The following is a 16788-nucleotide window of genomic DNA, read 5'->3' on the forward strand; positions in this document are numbered from 1 at the left end:
CTCCTATATTTGAGTTTTACTCGCCCAGACCTGACATACGTCGTCCAACAGTTGAGTCAGCATGTGCAGGCTCCTAGAGTGATCCACTTGAAAGCAGCATACCATGTTCTCAAGTACTTAAAGCAAGAACCATCTTTAGGATTATTCTTCCCAGCAGAGAACGACTTTAACATTACAGTTTATTGTGATTCAGATTGAGCAACATGCTCATAAACCAGAAAATCCCTCGCTGGATACTCCATATTCTTAGGATCTTCACCAATATAATGGAAAAAAATAAAAAAATAATCCGCCGTCAAATCGAAGCTCAGCAGAAACAGAGTACAAATCCATGGCAACGACAGTTTGTGAGCTACAATGAATTTTGTATATTCTCCAAGATTTAAAGATATGTTATTCTCTACCTATAGATCTCAAATGTAATAACAAAGCAGTAATTCATATAACTGTCAACCCAGTATTCCATAAGAGAACAAAACACTTGGATATAGACTGTCACGTGGTTCGTGTAACAGCCCCGGAAATTTAAAATGAAATGTGTATTAAAAATATCAAATGCGGAAACGAAGTTAAAAATTCGATTAACATTCCTTACACTAAAACAAAAAACGTACTCACAAAATATAAAAGATCAAACTAGCTAAAGGAGAAACTCGAAAGTAAAAGCTACGAATATGACTATGGAATTTTTAGGCGTCCCCTTCGTCGTCCTCCTGCGAAACGGGCTCGGGAACAATGTCTTCCTGATATGAAATGATTAAATAAGGAATGAGCTACACTAGCCCAGTAAGGACATCACGATATCTCACCGTCACGGAGGTAAAGGTGGGTAGAAAACACAAAAAAACCAATGAATCATAATTTACAACAAATTCTTTTATCAATAATAAATCCTTCACCATCCACTTAGCTCGGTGAAATTCATTAAACAGTAGACGAAAGCAATAACATTATCATCATCATGAAATCATATATAAACTGTATAACATAATACTTATCACGTCTTTTGTAATTCAATCATTACACAACATATTTTCCTCATTTACCAGCCCACTAGTATGCATGGGGATCCATAGGGGTCCCACTACCCGTTAACCCTTAACACTTGAAATCAAATTCCAGGGCCGTCCCCATACCCCGTCCGGTATGGGCGCCAAAACTATAAACCCCATTACCCCGTCCGGTATGAGGGTGAAACGGGCCGTCCCCATACCCCGTCCAGTATGGGCGCCAAAACACATAAAGTCTTCATACCCCGTCCGGTATGAGAGACCACAATCCCGGTAGGGTTCCTTACAGACTCGATCCGTCCACCATCTCCCAGGATATCTAGTCAGACTGACCACATTATACAATTACCAATTTACATAATCTTTCATTCCCCCTTTCCTCAGTCAGCATCATCAATTCACATACAAACAAGCAAAACAGTAATTTATGCCAAACAGGCAAAATACAGCATCAGTATCTCAGTCATTCAATCCATAATCAATAAAACAGTAAAAATATGCACACGAAACTATAAAATGAAAACATCAAACCTCATACTGCATTTGAAACTGTAAAATAGGTCAATTAACAGTTAACCGACAAACACACTAGACTCGGGCTCCATTAGCAACCTTAAGCAATTTCACACATTCGTTGATTCAAGAAATACCGTTTTATCATTATTGAACTTTAATACCGTGATAGGAAATAGGGTGAGGGGTCCTTACTCGTTTCGGGGTCCGAACACGGCTTCACAGTGCGCCTACAGGCTGTCCCAAATTTTCCCTGAATTTTTTCCGGGGAACTGAAACAACTACTGGTACTTGCACGTGTTCCAAAAAATCCCAAATTAAGCCCAGGGCCCCTTTTTGGCCAGTATCGCAATTCCGGCACAGCGGCTCCGCCGTGCTCCGGCGACGATTCGCCTCGGTTTGGCCGTTTTCGACCGTTTCCGGCCGAATTCGGCCACACTTGCATCGGTTCTTGCGATAAAACAACCCTAGGGCCCTCGGGGGGCCAAAAAATTACAAAAAACCGAAGCTTACCGGCGGCGGTGCTCTCGGGTGTGGCGGCTCTCCGGTAAGGTTCGTGTTTTGGTGATTCGGCTCCGATCAACCTGTAGAGAAAAGAATGGTGATCACGGTGATATAAAAATTGCATCAAACGGAGGCCGGGAAGGGCCTCATTGGAGGCAAAAACCGAGGAGGGGCGCGGCGGCGCCGCTGGATTTCGGCCGTGTTTTCCGGCCGTTTGGCCGAAATTTTAGCTCTGATTTGGCCACAGGGGAAATCAGCGTGGAAAAACGAGTCGGAAGTATGAAATTTACCTCGATCGGCGGTCGGAAATCTCCCCGGTGTGGGGGTTCTATTTATACCCTTTTGCCTTTTGATCTCAGCCGTCCATTTTGTTTTAATCTGGGCCCTCTGTTTTTTATTGAATCTGGGCCGTCCGTGCGCACGCTTGATCTGGACCGTCCGATCACGCGTACGCGAATCGCCAACGTAGTCCGTCCCCGGTCGACGTGGTTTTGCCACGTGGCAGGTCCTGGTTGGCCAGGACTGCTGACTGGGTCTGCTGACGTGGCGTTTGTTTTTTTTTTTATTTTTTTATTTTTAAAACCTAATTAAAATATTTAAAATAAAATAATCAATTTTTTAAAACCTAATTAAAAGAGGGTATGATTGCAACAACATATGTCAGCTCAGCTACTCAAATAGCCGGACATGTTCACTAAACCACTCTCCCCTCCAGGCTTTCAAAATCCGCATTCCAGTTTGTCTTTGGCAGATGTCCAACTTGAGGGAGGGGATGTTAGTTTAGTTGATCAGTTTAATACAAAAAAAAAAAAAAAAAAAAAGAATCAAAAACCAATCTTTGTGAATAAAGAGGAAAGAAAGTTAATTCATTTTCTAGTCTGTAAACAGAGTTCTACTGTGAACTCATTCTCTTCCTTCTCTTCTTCTCTGTAACAAGTTCTACAGCAAACTTGTCTCTGTTCAATACCCATAACATCAATCAATAAATTAGATAACATGACTACAATCAACTTGTATTAAAATGCAAATGATAGAGATTTCAATTCCCAAAATATATTAATTTTATTTATTTTGATTCTGATATTTGTAATAAATGTTTTGTTTTTTTTCTTATATTTTTTGAGTGATTCGTGTCTAGATTTAAAGAACTAATTATATAAAATAATTATAGAAATTACTAAAATTATAAATATTAGATCAATTTTTATTACAAAATAATCTCCATAAAAAGTTAAACATAATGGGTTTTAACCTGTTAAAAGTGGAGTTAATTATATTCAACCCAATCAAACAATGATTTGATTGTGTTTAACGAATTAATTACATAAAATAATTACGACAGTTAGGGAAATGTAGCAGCAGCAGTTATAATTATAGTTTATATAACTAATTTGTACTATATTCATTTTGATTTTGATATTTGTAGCCAATCTTTTCTCTTCTTTGAATGATTTTTTATATATACTTTAAACAATTAATAATATAAAATAAAAATGGTAGTTATAAAAATTTAATGAAAATAATTCAATTAATGCTCAAAATATTATAATTGTATGTAATTAATTATTTGCAGTCACACAAAAATTGGTCATAAATTTTAGGAAATTTTGAAATTATTATTTGAATTTAATTTTAAAATTTAAACTCATCCGACCTTAATTACAGGAATTTATCATATCATTTAAAACGTTAAAATTAAAATTACTTTAACAAAAATATGTTTAATTAAGTTTAAAAGGATAATATCACTTGCAGTCTCCTTCCTCATATCATTCCTCTCTCTCTCTCTCTCTCTCTCTCTCTCTCTCTCTCTCTCTCTCTATATATATATATATATATAAATACATATTATATGTATATACTGATGGTAATTTTGTTATTGTTTTGTAATATTTCTTAGCACTTTTTTGATTAGCCTTTAAACTTTAAAAAGGATGTTCAAATAAGACTAAAGCTGCTGCAGAGAGAAAGACAGCAAAGTAAACAGAGGGATTCAAATTTTAACCATTTACAAATTACAATCGTCTGATTCATAACTCAATTTTCCTTTCCTTCTGATTTGCAAACCCAAAACAAAAAAAAACAAAAAAAAAAAAAGTGCAAAACGCAATTCCTTAATCTATAGAAAATTAAACATAACATCTCCTTTAAATTAAAAATCTAAACTTTCAATTATATTCAAAACAACCTCTGTTTTTCAATTTTGCTTTCTCACATTTCATGATCCAAACATTTATTAAGGCGCATACTTCTCTTGGCTCTTCTCGTACTCTTCCATGGTGTCGAACTCATACTTGGACTTCTGATCGGTATTTCCATAGTAACCTTCATTCTCCCTATCTTTCTTCTCTGACGCATACCCATTAGTCGGATAATTATTCTCTTCATTACTTGCATCGTAAGAGAACTTACCATTCTCCAAAAACTTCGTGTCGCTCATCCCCTGTTTCTCTGTCTGGTAACCATTGTTACTATCGTACTTTCCAGAGTTCTCATTATAGTTGTCACTGTTCTTGGTGTAGCCATTTTCATTATACTCTGTATTGTAACCATTGTCGTTGTACTTGTTGGTGTAGCCATTCTCTCTGTACTGGGCGTTGTAGCCATTTTCCCCGTTCTGAGTGTTGTAGCCACTGTCGCTGTACTTATTGGTGTAGCCATTTTCGTTGTACTGGGTATTGTAACCATTTCCATCTTCGTTCTTCTGAGTGTTGTACCCATTGTCGCTATACTTGGTGGTATAGCCATTTTCGTCGTACTGGGTATTGTAACCATTTCCCTCTTCGTTCTTCTGAGTGTTGTATCCATTGTCGCTGTACTTGTTGGTATAGCCATTTTCATTGTACTGGGTATTGTACCCTTTTCCATCTTCTTTCTTCTGAGCGTTGTAGCCATTGTCGCTGTCCTTGTTGTTATAGCCATTTTCACTGTACTGGGTATTGTACCCATTTCCATCTTCGTTCTTCAGGGCGTTGTAGCCATTGTCGCTGTACTTGTTGGTATAGCCATTTTCACTGTACTGGGTATTGTATCCATTTCCATCTTCGTTCTTCTGAGGGTTGAAGCCATTGTCGCTGTACTTGTTGGCATAGCCGTCGTTATTGCTGGTGTAGCCATTCTCGTTGAACTGGGTGTTATAGCCATTATCGCCGTAATTGGTAGAGTAGCTATTATTGTTGTTTTTGCTACTTTGATCGTCTCTCTCATAGCTTTCACTCCTCATAAGTTCTTCCTCGAGATCATCTTCATCAACAAATGTTGTGGGAGTAGTGGTGGAGGGTGTGTTCGACCGTGACTCTTTGGAAGAGCCAGCGCCATATAGGCCATATCCAGGCTCGCTACCGCCGAAAACTGGTGCCGGTGCCGGTGAAATACTAGGTGGCTCAACGGGAGGCACAGTGAAATCTACGGCCTTGTTACTGGTGCTGAGGTGAGCGGTGAAGTACTTGCTAAAGAACTTGCTCTCCCTAGCTTCAATATTAACAGAGAAGAAAATCACCGCAATAAAACAAAACAACGTGGGTTTTGAAACCAAACCCATTTCTAGAGAACTAAAAAGAAAGCAGAGAGAAGAGAAGGAAACAGAAATGGTGATCTGGGTGTGAAAAATTCTGTCATACTGCTTAAATAGAAGGGTGGTGATGAAATGATGAGCGGCCAATTATGCGGGGATTGAGGAAATTAGGAAAGGAAAAGTGGGGTAGAAAATAAAGGCATGTAGGTCAAGCATCATGTGGATTTTAATAAGTATGTCATATATATATTTGTGTACATACATACATACATATATATATATATACACCTAAACATGATGGCGAGCCTCAGTCAAAAAGATGTCATTGTTTTCTTTTCTAGCTACCAGTGGTAAATCAGGCAACAGGGCTTCCCTTTTGCTTTCCCGTAAAGCCTATTTGAGCATTGATTCAGATTCACCAAATCAAACATGAATTAACCTTAAAAGAAAAAAATATTGAGACCCAAGATCATATAACCTCATAATTATAAAATTAAACACTTTTTTTATTTTTTATTTTTTATTTTTTTAAAAAAATACTAATAATAAACTACTCAAACAATGAAGTGAAAAATTAAGCACGGTCCTAATCATTATTTATTTATATAATCAATTTCTCATTAATTTCTTTCGATTTTATATCCCATATATAAAACAAGTAAAATATATAATTAAGTGCCTAAATCTCAGACGTTATCAATTATTTGATTGAGTTTTTTTTTTTTTTTTTTTTAAGCTAGCAAAAATTAAACGTTTAAATAAATTCATAATAATCACATGGCATTCAATAAAAGGAAGGATGAAAATGATATATCCTTAAAATCTTATCCTAATTTCATAAATAATATGTATCGTAATAAACTCTGAACATGTATGGACTAAACTCAGCCTACCCAGAGACGTCCACATGCTTTTTATTTATTGCTATTTGCCTTTTTTGGACCACAATAATCCCAGTAATTAAATTAGTCTTCAATGTGTGTGTGTATATATAGGTAAACATTATAATGAATGGGGGGGGGACTGTGGACCGTGTGTTACAAATATATATATATATATATGTAAAGAAGGATAGAAAAACAAATGATGGTTAAGTTAAAGACATGTTGGGTGGAAGATTAGGTTTGGTGGAGTGATGTTGAAGAATGCTGGCGTGATGATCGGAGGAGAGTAAGAAAAGAAACAGGTTTTAAACTTTTTTGACTTTTTTTTATTTTAGTTGGTTTGAATATCTGACTTATACTTTGAGATTCCAAGTCCAAAAAATAAGAACGTCAGTCAGTCTTCTTGTTTATTTTTCTTTTTCAATTAGGTTACAGCCACCAGCTAGCAAGGAGCAACCGCCAGTCCTAGCCAACTCTAACCGCTTCCAATAATACCCCATGCGTGGCTCCTTTTTTTATGCTCTCTGTCTGTCTCCATCAGCCAATTCCAATCTCTCTCTCGTGTCCGGCTCCTACCTCCATGACTGTCTTGTTGTGGTATTTTAGTTACACGACCTAAACTGGATAAGAACAAAAGGCTTGGGGTCCAAAATTGGACTGAACCAATTCTACTGTGGCTGCAGTCTTCGATTCGAACTTTGGAGGCATGTCGGATTATATACAGTTGATGAATTATTTGTGTTCTAAATGCTATAGAATTTCGAGACCCGAATACAGTACATCAGTGGGCTTGAGTTTTGGGCTTGGACGGGTGACTTATTGATTCTCTTAACTTCCCACACATTTTTTAATTGATTTTCTGCTTTTTAAAAAAATTAATTCAATGGTCTAATTTTATTTTTAATACGTATGTATGTTAGTTATTTCTAACATGTATGTATTTATTGTGAAAACACGAAATTATACACAAAACTAAATATAATTGAATGTGAAAACAAGATAGTTGTGGAAGTGCAACGATGTATGCCACTTAGGCATCCTAATAGACTAATAGACTTGAATCTTGTTCCTTCATGATCTGATCAATTCCATCAACTCTTTGATAACATGAAAAAATCAAAAGCTATATCCTTTCTCTTTATCTATTAAAGAGATGGAATGGCCGAGACCTTTGGTTCAACAATAAATTTTTTTAATTTGTAAATTATTGATATAATTTAATTTTAATATGTTATAAAAATAAAAAATTTATATCATTTAATATGCAAAATGATTTAATTAAATTACATTATATATATAAGTTGAGTTTACGTAACATTTTTTCTAATAGTATTACCTTTTAAGTATTAAAAATAATTTTTTTTTTTTTAAAATATAATAATTAAAACAAAAAAAACATAAGAATTAATTTTAATATTTTAAAATAATAAAAAAGACTGAATTAATATTTTGAACTTTTTATTTTACCTATTTACACAAAAATAAAAAATTAATTGACAAATTTAACCATTTTACCTCAACCCTAGCTTGATAGCTCCTCCTTCAGCGGCACACAAATTGAAAAACCCTAAAACCCTATCTCATCGTTATTTTCCCTGGCAGAATAACCTTCTTTTTTTTGTCTCTCATCTTCTCTCCATGATCGCTGACAGAGAAACCTGAAGTCTTTTCATCAATCTCTTGCTTCCTTAACCAAATACTGCAGTCTCTCCCCAAATAAAGCCGCATACCCCCCCCCCCCCCGGTCGAGGCCAGCTAATTCCTCATCGCTTTTTTTCTTCTGGTCGCTTCGTACCCGCGCCTCCCTTCCTCCTCTCTTACTCTCAGAGATGGTTCGCAGCATTAAAAATCCTAAAAAGGCTAAAAGGAAGAATAAGGTTCATCTTTTCATTTGAGCCACGGTTAATCTCAAATGATTCTTATATTTGACGAAGTTTTTTTTTTTTTATTCTGAATTTTCGGTCAATAATTGCTAATAGGCCTCAAAGAACGGAGATGCCCGAGCTTCATCTTCTTCAACACCTTCATTGCCAACCAGGGTTTGGCAGCCAGGTGTCGACAAGTTGGAGGAAGGAGAAGAGCTCCAGTGTGACCCCTCTGCTTACAATTCCCTCCACGGTTTCCATATAGGCTGGCCTTGCTTGAGGTAATACTTTTTGGCCTCCTTTTAGGTTCCTGAAGGAGGAGAGATGGAGGTACTAAATTTGGAATCTTAAACTTATGATTAGTTCAATTGAATTTTGGATTTAGTTGTCATTGGAGGAAGCATATTATTTTATGAACTTAAGACAATTCTGTTATTTTTATCTCGAAGGAAGACAATCCTGTTATTTTGTTTGATAAGAGCATCATCGATAAGAGAACTTTTTTCATTTTGGTTTGGCGTCTTTTATTCTCTGAATTAAGAAGAGCTGATAAGAATTAGTGGAAAACTCCCAGTTTCTGATTTAATTGTTCTTCACAGCTTTGATATTCTACACGATTCATTGGGTCTGAATCGGACTGAGTTCCCACATACGGTGTATTTTGTAGCCGGGACTCAGGTGAGCTTCTTTTTTCCTTTGGATTAATGCTCTGTCCCTTAGTTTCACACTTGCTATCTGAATTATGGTGGATCTTAATCATGTCTAGCTGCTTCTTGCATATCAGGCTGATTCTGGTTCACATGATCGTGTTTACCTGACTATCTGCTGATGTTTGTGGTTCTTGCTCTGCAGGCAGAAAAAGCTGCTTGGAACTCTATTGGAATATTCAAGGTAACCAACGTTTCTGGTAAAAGACGTGAGCTGGTGCCTGCCAAACCTGAATCCGGTGACTCTGATATGGATAATGATAGTAGTGACAGTGAGGAAGATAAAGATGAAGATGAGGGATCGGGGACTCCAGTTTTACAGGCAATTAATTGAAAAAAAAAAGAAACACTATTTCCATTCCGTATGATTTCTCTGAAGGAAAAAACTGATAGGTAATTTTCTATTTTGTACCTCCAGCTGCGCAAGGTAGCTCATCACGGGTGTGTTAATCGTATTCGTGCCATGACACAAAAACCCCATATATGTGCTTCTTGGGCTGATTCGAGTCATATACAGGTCAGACTTTGTTCCTCTCAGTCTGAAGTTATTTTTTTACTTAAGTTTATTCTCAATCAATATATAAAGGTTTTGCCACCAAACACAATGAGGCTGAGATGTCACGAAATGATTGTAAGGAATTTGATAGATGTGTGGGTTAGTGGTGTTAACTGCCTTTAGTTTTATGCATGCAGCAAGTTTACGGGCTTCAGGTTGGGGAGAAATAGTTATCACTATTTGTCTAGTGTATGTACTTGACTATCGAAATTTAGAACTAATTGAAGAAATAACTGAAGAAAGGGTTGCTGATTATGAGGAACACAAAGTCATTGATTGCAAAGCATGACTCATTAGTAATATCATAACTTTTATAATAGAAGATTATTTATCTTCTGTAAAAGAAAGTAGCTTTATATGCTTTAGTTGTGATTTTCTGAGTAGTAGGGTGGTGGGGAGGCTTGAATTATATGAAGGCTTTTTTTTATATTTAATTTGCTGTCACTTTTTGTTAAAACACCAAATAAGCAATAACCTGGCTGAGCAAAGTCAAAACCAACTGGGTGCTGATATATTTCAGGAAGTTAATGTTTTAATAATCCAGATATTCCATGACATATATGCTGGAGCTTTGGATCTGAAGATTCATATTTCTGATTCATACATGTTATTCTCTTAATTATTATTGCTTATGAATGATTTTTCCGCTCTCCATGCAGGTGTGGGACTTTAGCTCTCATCTGAATGCTTTAGCAGAGTCAGCGACTGAAGGAAGCCATGGGACTTCTTCAGTTTTTAATCAGGCTCCATTAATGAACTTCAGTGGTCATAAAGATGAAGGCTATGCTATAGATTGGAGTCCTATTGTCCCGGGAAGGCTTGTATCTGGTAGTTAGTCTTTTTTTTTTTTCGATTTAATTGTTTATTTTTCGTATATTCAGTTTTAACCAGTTTTATATTTCAGTTGCTTTACTGGTTAGATAGGATCTAATTTTTTGCTGATGTTCCTCCTTTTGTTAGGGGACTGCAAGAGTTTTATCCATTTATGGGAGCCTACCAGTTCAACATGGAATGTTGATCCTACTCCATTTACTGGACACACTGCAAGCATTGAAGATTTGCAGGTACATATATTGCTTATAAGACAGAAGCTAAACTAATTTGCAAAACTCTGAATTAAGATTCAGTGTTGCTCAATCTTATAGGTATTTTTCTGTTTTCTAAATCTTGTAATTGCAGTGGAGCCCTACGGAGGCTTCTGTGTTTGCCTCTTGCTCAGTGGATGGAAATATTGCATTTTGGGATGTCCGAACGAGCAAATCACCTCAGTTTTCTTTTAAGGCACATAACGCTGATGTGAATGTTATCTCATGGAACAGGTGTCTGAATTTATCATTCCACCATTGACTGCCTTTTCTCCTTCAGTATCTGTTGTTGCCTAACCTTTGCTTGCTTGATTGTGATTAGGCTAGCTAGTTGTATGCTGGCCTCTGGAAGTGATGACGGGACATTTTCAATCCATGATCTTAGATTGCTCAAGGTATGTCTTTTTCTGGCCAAGGACGTTGCAAAATGAATCTCGAGAAAACACATTATATGGTGTCATAACTTCTCTGAGCAACCAGTTGGACTAATTTTTTTTTAATTATTCTTTTGAAGTCTATGATGCTTGTTGATGTGTGCTATCTACTGTACATTTGATGTTTCCGTTGTCTTTGTCAATTTTGCTATTTGTTTACTACTGAATAACATTTAATATGGATCTTCTTCAATTTTGCTCTTTATAAACCACCCTTGGGCTTCTTCCAGAAATTCACAGAGGAGCCCCACATTCCTATTCTTTCTCCTGTGCTTTTCCCTTGGATTGCTCAAGACATCATATTTGTAAATAGAAATCAAGTTCTCCTATATGGAATGAGCTGTAAATTAGGTTGCTTCTTGATGATTCTTATATTCCTTTTCATTGTCAGTGCTTAATTATCTTATCTTGGCAGGAAGGAGATTATTATGTAGCCCGTTTTGAATACCATAAATACCCCATCACGTCTATAGAGTGGAGTCCACATGAAACTTCCACATTAGCAGTTTCATCAGCTGACAATCAGCTGACGTAAGTAACAACTGAAAACCAACATTAGATATCCAGTTTTAATTGTGAGGCTCTTTTAATTCAGAATCTAACAGTTTCTGTTTTTGCTTCTCTTGTTAGGATATGGGACCTCTCTTTGGAGAAGGATGAGGAAGAGGAGGCAGAGTTTAAAGCTAAAACAAAGGAAGAAGTAAATGCTCCAGAAGATTTACCTCCACAACTTTTGTTTGTTCACCAGGTAGTTTGTGTTCTTACTATTGGGCAAAACGTGTAAACTCAAGCATCAAAACCTAGTCGCTTAGTTAAAACGTTTGTTTTGACTTTGAACAGGGTCAGAAAGATTTGAAAGAACTTCACTGGCATTCTCAGATTCCAGGCATGATTGTGTCTACTGCAGCTGATGGTTTTAACATTTTGATGCCTTCTAACATACAAAGTATCCTCCCCTCAAATGGAGCTTGAAGCACAAGGAAATCCTCAGAGCTCTCGTTCTCTACCGCCTCTGTTTACATGGCAACTTATAGTAGATGTAAAGTTTGGAATGGCATTGAGCACTGGTTAGGTGTTGGATGCACACCACTACCTAATCTTGTTGCCTGTTTGCCTCCGGAGCATGTTCTGTTGCTCCTGCCAGCTGGATATATAGGCTAAGAAGAGCTGTTCGTTTGATAAAAGGCAGTAAACAGATTGCTCCAGTTTTGTAACTGATACTTACCACCATTATTATTGTTATTCTTTTAAAGTTCAAAGTTGACTATTTTCATAAATTACAGTCCCTTGCACAAATTATAAGATTGCATTTTGAATAAACCCCAGTGGATGATACATTCTTTGATTTTCTTATTAGGGAGAAAAATTAATGAGAATGGTTGTAGGTGTGGATCAACGTCAGAAGGTCAGAGACTCAGAGTCACGTTGCTTTTGAATGACCCTCCTGCCAGTTCAGCTCCGATGAACTCAAATGTTGTCTTTATGCAACTTCCTTATCAGCAGGGTCACACTCTCGTTCCGGTTTTAATAGGGTCAAGGTGGGTGAGAGTATCATAACCTTTTTAAATTCAATTCCGTTTGGTTGTCAAACTATATATATATATATATAAAAACAAGATTTCAAATTTGAAAACAAATTATACTGAATCTCACTCTTTTTAAAACAAATATGAAGCCCCAAACATATTGGAGATTATAAGTAAATTTGAAAACAAATTTACTACTTTCTTGAATAATGAATATGTATTTTGAATATATCAATACTACTTTTTATATATATAAAAATAATAATAATAATAATACAGGAAGTAACGTATATAATTAATATACATATGTTTGATGTGTTTAAAATTTTTACATCCAATCGGATATGAAGATGCAATTAATTAGGATTGTACTGACACGGGAGGGGTGCATTAAAGAAGTTGGTCGTCCTTAAAATAAGTAACATGGTCTTCAACTGGCTGCCACTGTCCATTGGCCACATGTGACGGTGGCCTGCCCTACGTGCTCCGTGGGACTGGGGTGGGGTGGGGCACCAGGGTCCAAAATCTGAAATTGGGTATCACAAATCACTCTCCGTGCCGCAACAAAATATTTCTGAAATTCATTTATAGATTACATTACGAATAATTTCCAAACTTTAAAATCAAATATTTTTAAATGAATTCACTGTTACATTCATTTCCGAAATTATGAAATGAAAATGGGTATTTTGTTATCTTCTGTTGTAAACTTAATTTTCATTTTCAATGTATATAAAAATTTAAAGATTAGAAAAAATATTATATGGAATAACAAATTAAATGATAATAATAATAATAATAATGAGCTAGTCTCCTCTTTCTCGAGCCTGGTTAGAAAAAGTTTATAATGGTACAATGTTGAGGATTAAGTTACGCTTTGGTTTCCTTTTATTGGATAGAGGCAGCTCGTGAATTTTTTATTTTTCTGTTAAATGCATACAAATCTTTTTATTTTTATTTTTGGAAAAAATGCATATATATATATATATATACACACACACATATACATATATATTATTCATTACAATCTTTAAGACATCATGTGTGATTAAATTGTCGTCAAACCCATATGGGTTATAGGACTAATAACTATAATTTTACTAATTAGTTGATAATATGGTATTTATACAATAGAATATAATTCATAAATAAGGTAGACGAATGTGCATAAAGGTTTTGTTTACATACAAACTGATACATATATATATACACACACATACACACACACACACACACACACACACACACAAGTGTTTAGTGGTTGTATATATATATATATATATATGAGATGGTATATTTAATGAGATAAATTATTCTGATACGTACTCATAAGTTCATTACAAAAGCTATTGGCTTTATTACACATCCGTCACCTACTCCACTAAAAAAGCTACTAAAAAAACTTTGCAACGACAAAATCACAAGTTCGAAAAGAAAAATGTTTACATGCATGAGGAAATTTAGTTTCGTCGAATTGTTTATGGACGGAAGTCGTCAAGAACAAGTTGGAGGTACCTTTGGAATTCCTTGACGCTGCAGTTCCACCATCACGCCGTCAACAGACGGCGGTTTTAGTCCAAGAGGAAGCGGCAGCCATGGTTTCGATAAAACATCTCCAATAGCTGCATCTATGCTCTCCTTCGACTGTTCATACATATATATACACCCACATATGTCAATAACAAATTAGCTCTCATAGACACACACACACACACACACACACACACTAAGAAGATGCTTACTGGATGAAAGTCGATTGGAGGGTGGGGAGCAGATTGTCCCACCGGAAAACCAATACCCGGATCTACTTTGTGCATGGTATGGTGTGGAGGTACCATGCCAGGAACAGCTACTGGTGCTGCAAATCTCTGCAACCCAAATCATCCACACACACACACACACACATATAAACAGTCATGTTTTATGTATTCCAATAATTAAATGTAAATAAAAAATAATATTCTTGGAAAGCGAACCAAAATCCCAACATACAGACACTGATATGCCTCCAAAAAAGAGTGAAATGATTAATTACCGTCGGTGGCATTGGCTGTGGAAAGCACGGTGTCCCTGGAGTTACACCATTTGGAACCTGTAGAACAAGAATATGTCATTTCGCATTATTATTAGTATTATTATTTGGTTGAATTTGTGAGGAGATAGCTAGGGCTTACATGTTGTTGGTGATGGGGGTGATGCCAGTAAGAATTAGGGTCAGGTGGAGGGTGCGGCGGCGAAGCCCATGTAGGCGGATGTGGCGGCGAGGGTGAGTGGGCCAGATGTTTGGGCCACATGTGCATCAGAGATTGATCGACGGTGGGATGACCCCAGACGTGTAAGGGTCTAAAGTGGGGATGAGGAGGGAAACCAATGGTAGGTGTAAGCCATGGATTGATGTCTCTCTTCCCTCCTCCTCCTCCTCCGCCGACGCCGCCACCTGTCACCGCAGCTCCGTACATTTGCCGTCTCTGACTCCAGTTTGCCGCCTCCGCTTCTCGGGCTAACAAATGTTTCCGGTGAGATCTGTATTTCTGCCCAACAATTCCCCATTTCCAAAATCAATCTCTTCATTTCCTCTCATTGGAAGTATTTAAGCTCTAGCAGGTAGCATATGGGTTTTAGATAAAGTACTCAAGAATGATCCATTTCTTAAGCTGTATGAGATTTGGAGGTCGATTTTGAAGAATTACGAAGTGTATATCTTTTACTTTCCAAACACACACAGATTCTTGTCTTTTCATGTTGAACGTAAATTCTTTTTGAGCTTCAGTGTGTAACTTTTTCATGAATCAGCATAAAATGTACAAGATACATATAATATTAAAAAAAATTATCCATGAATTACAGAAAAGATTCTATAAAAGTAGGGTACTTCATGTGTGTATAAAGGAAAACTCTTTTGGTGAAATTTCCCGTTGGATCTTGTTTAGGAAAGAAAACTGAAAGCATCAGAAAAAGATACATACTTGAAGGTGGCTAGCAATATTATGGCGAGTGAGACAATCGATTCCCATAAGCTCTAAAATCCTGGAAGGAACAGCCTTATCCACTCCGAGTTGCTCCACTGCTTGCACGAACCTCCTGTGCAACTCAGGTGTCCAATCCACCTACACATACCCCAAGAAACTCTCATTCATCATATTTACAAATATGCCACCCTCGTCTCCCTTTATTTCTCTCCCTTTCCCGTACAAAATCAAATCAATATATACTTTTTCCGGAAAATTCATCAGACACCCATAATTGTGTGTGCTCGTGTGTTTTGAACAAGACAGAGAGGAACTTCATCGGATGATTAAATACTAAACAAGTAGTAACTAATTAACGTGGTAGTACTCGAAAAAATCTACCTTAACTTTTCGCTTCGCTTGATTATTATTAGCATTCTTGGTTTGTGCCGCTGCCGATGATTTCCTTCCCCTATCACCATCCTTGTTAGACGGCTGCACGACTGTTTTAACTCCAGTACTCTCCTTCTTATCTCTCTTACTGCTCACACTCTCCTCTCCTTTATTACATGAACCAGTTGAGAAACCCTTATCGCCCTCCCGAGCTATCTGGGTAGTAATACTACTACTAGTAGTTGTTGTTGTTGTTGTATCTTCAACTTTGTCTGGAGATGGGGATGTGTTAATCTCGGATTCTTCACCGGCGCTGATCGAGAAATCTGCGAGGATATCTGGGTCCATCTCCAAATCGGGGAGGACATCGCCGTCGTCGATTCCGACAAACAAGTCGTCGAAATCGATGGAGTCGAGCAAGGATCCATGATCTGCGAACTCGGGGAAGTCTTGTGGGTTAATGGTGAAAGTCTCCACCTCTCTTTGCTTCTCATCATTGGTTGTGTTCCTCAATGGAGACACGGCTAGCATGAATCCAAACACAGAGTGTAATTAAGCGAAAGAGATACAATACACCCAAAGTGTTATACGATGATACAACAATAACAAGAATAAGAACAACAGTGATAATTATAATGCATGAAAATGGATTATGATTGAAATAAAACTCGTCTCGGAGGGGGAAGAGAAGGGACAAGAAGAGTGTTATCAATGGGTTGGTTCTGGTTTTTGGTAGCTTTAAAAGCTTGGCAAGTGGAAAGAGAGAGGTTTGCTGTGAACCACAATTTGTGTTGAGATCTCTTAGATTTGTTTGTTCTTTCATTTTTGTTCGCATCGTTTGGGTTTCAC

At 36.9% G+C, this 16788-nt stretch overlaps 3 protein-coding genes across 3 annotated transcripts; 1 reads left to right on the top strand and 2 right to left on the bottom strand.

Moving 5' to 3' along the window:
- Positions 1–4125: 4125 nt before the first annotated feature.
- LOC110811932 (uncharacterized) lies at positions 4126–5673 on the bottom strand. Its single transcript, XM_022038561.2, has one exon. The coding sequence runs from the start codon at positions 5566–5568 to the stop codon at positions 4264–4266; it is 1305 nt and encodes a 434-aa protein (XP_021894253.1). The 5' UTR covers positions 5569–5673; the 3' UTR covers positions 4126–4263.
- A 2286-nt stretch (positions 5674–7959) lies between these two features.
- On the top strand, positions 7960–12349 carry LOC110811988 (Transducin family protein / WD-40 repeat family protein). The gene is made up of 12 exons (XM_022038622.2): positions 7960–8302; positions 8405–8571; positions 8890–8968; positions 9143–9319; positions 9416–9514; positions 10213–10381; positions 10514–10617; positions 10733–10872; positions 10961–11033; positions 11488–11603; positions 11703–11820; positions 11913–12349. The coding sequence occupies exons 1-12, from the start codon at positions 8255–8257 to the stop codon at positions 12042–12044; spliced, it is 1422 nt and encodes a 473-aa protein (XP_021894314.1). The 5' UTR covers positions 7960–8254; the 3' UTR covers positions 12045–12349.
- Positions 12350–13894: 1545 nt separating this feature from the next.
- On the bottom strand, positions 13895–16731 carry GLK2 (GOLDEN2-like 2). Its single transcript, XM_088215480.1, has 6 exons — positions 15949–16731; positions 15565–15705; positions 14773–15129; positions 14634–14690; positions 14341–14466; positions 13895–14242 (listed from the first exon to the last, which is right to left on the bottom strand). The coding sequence occupies exons 1-6, from the start codon at positions 16468–16470 to the stop codon at positions 14093–14095; spliced, it is 1353 nt and encodes a 450-aa protein (XP_088071606.1). The 5' UTR covers positions 16471–16731; the 3' UTR covers positions 13895–14092.
- Between the last annotated feature and the right edge of the window lie 57 nt (positions 16732–16788).

Source organism: Carica papaya, chromosome 3, assembly GCF_054855325.1.
Source record: "Carica papaya isolate Zhongbai chromosome 3, ASM5485532v1, whole genome shotgun sequence".
In the NCBI taxonomy this organism is placed as follows: Eukaryota; Viridiplantae; Streptophyta; class Magnoliopsida; order Brassicales; family Caricaceae; genus Carica; species Carica papaya.

Bases quoted from the DNA above. Each gene is read 5' to 3' on its own strand.
- LOC110811932 (XM_022038561.2), bottom strand. From the start codon at position 5,568: ATGGGTTTGGTTTCAAAACCCACGTTGTTTTGTTTTATTGCGGTGATT.
- LOC110811988 (XM_022038622.2), top strand. From the start codon at position 8,255: ATGGTTCGCAGCATTAAAAATCCTAAAAAGGCTAAAAGGAAGAATAAG. The intron at 10,382-10,513 runs GTAGTTAGTCTT...TCCTTTTGTTAG, and splicing joins CCCGGGAAGGCTTGTATCTG to GGGACTGCAAGAGTTTTATC. The intron at 11,034-11,487 runs GTATGTCTTTTT...TTATCTTGGCAG, and splicing joins ATGATCTTAGATTGCTCAAG to GAAGGAGATTATTATGTAGC.
- GLK2 (XM_088215480.1), bottom strand. From the start codon at position 16,470: ATGCTAGCCGTGTCTCCATTGAGGAACACAACCAATGATGAGAAGCAA. The intron at 15,706-15,948 runs GTAGATTTTTTC...GGGTATGTGTAG, and splicing joins AAGCGAAGCGAAAAGTTAAG to GTGGATTGGACACCTGAGTT. The intron at 14,691-14,772 runs GTAAGCCCTAGC...CTTGTTCTACAG, and splicing joins ACCCCCATCACCAACAACAT to GTTCCAAATGGTGTAACTCC.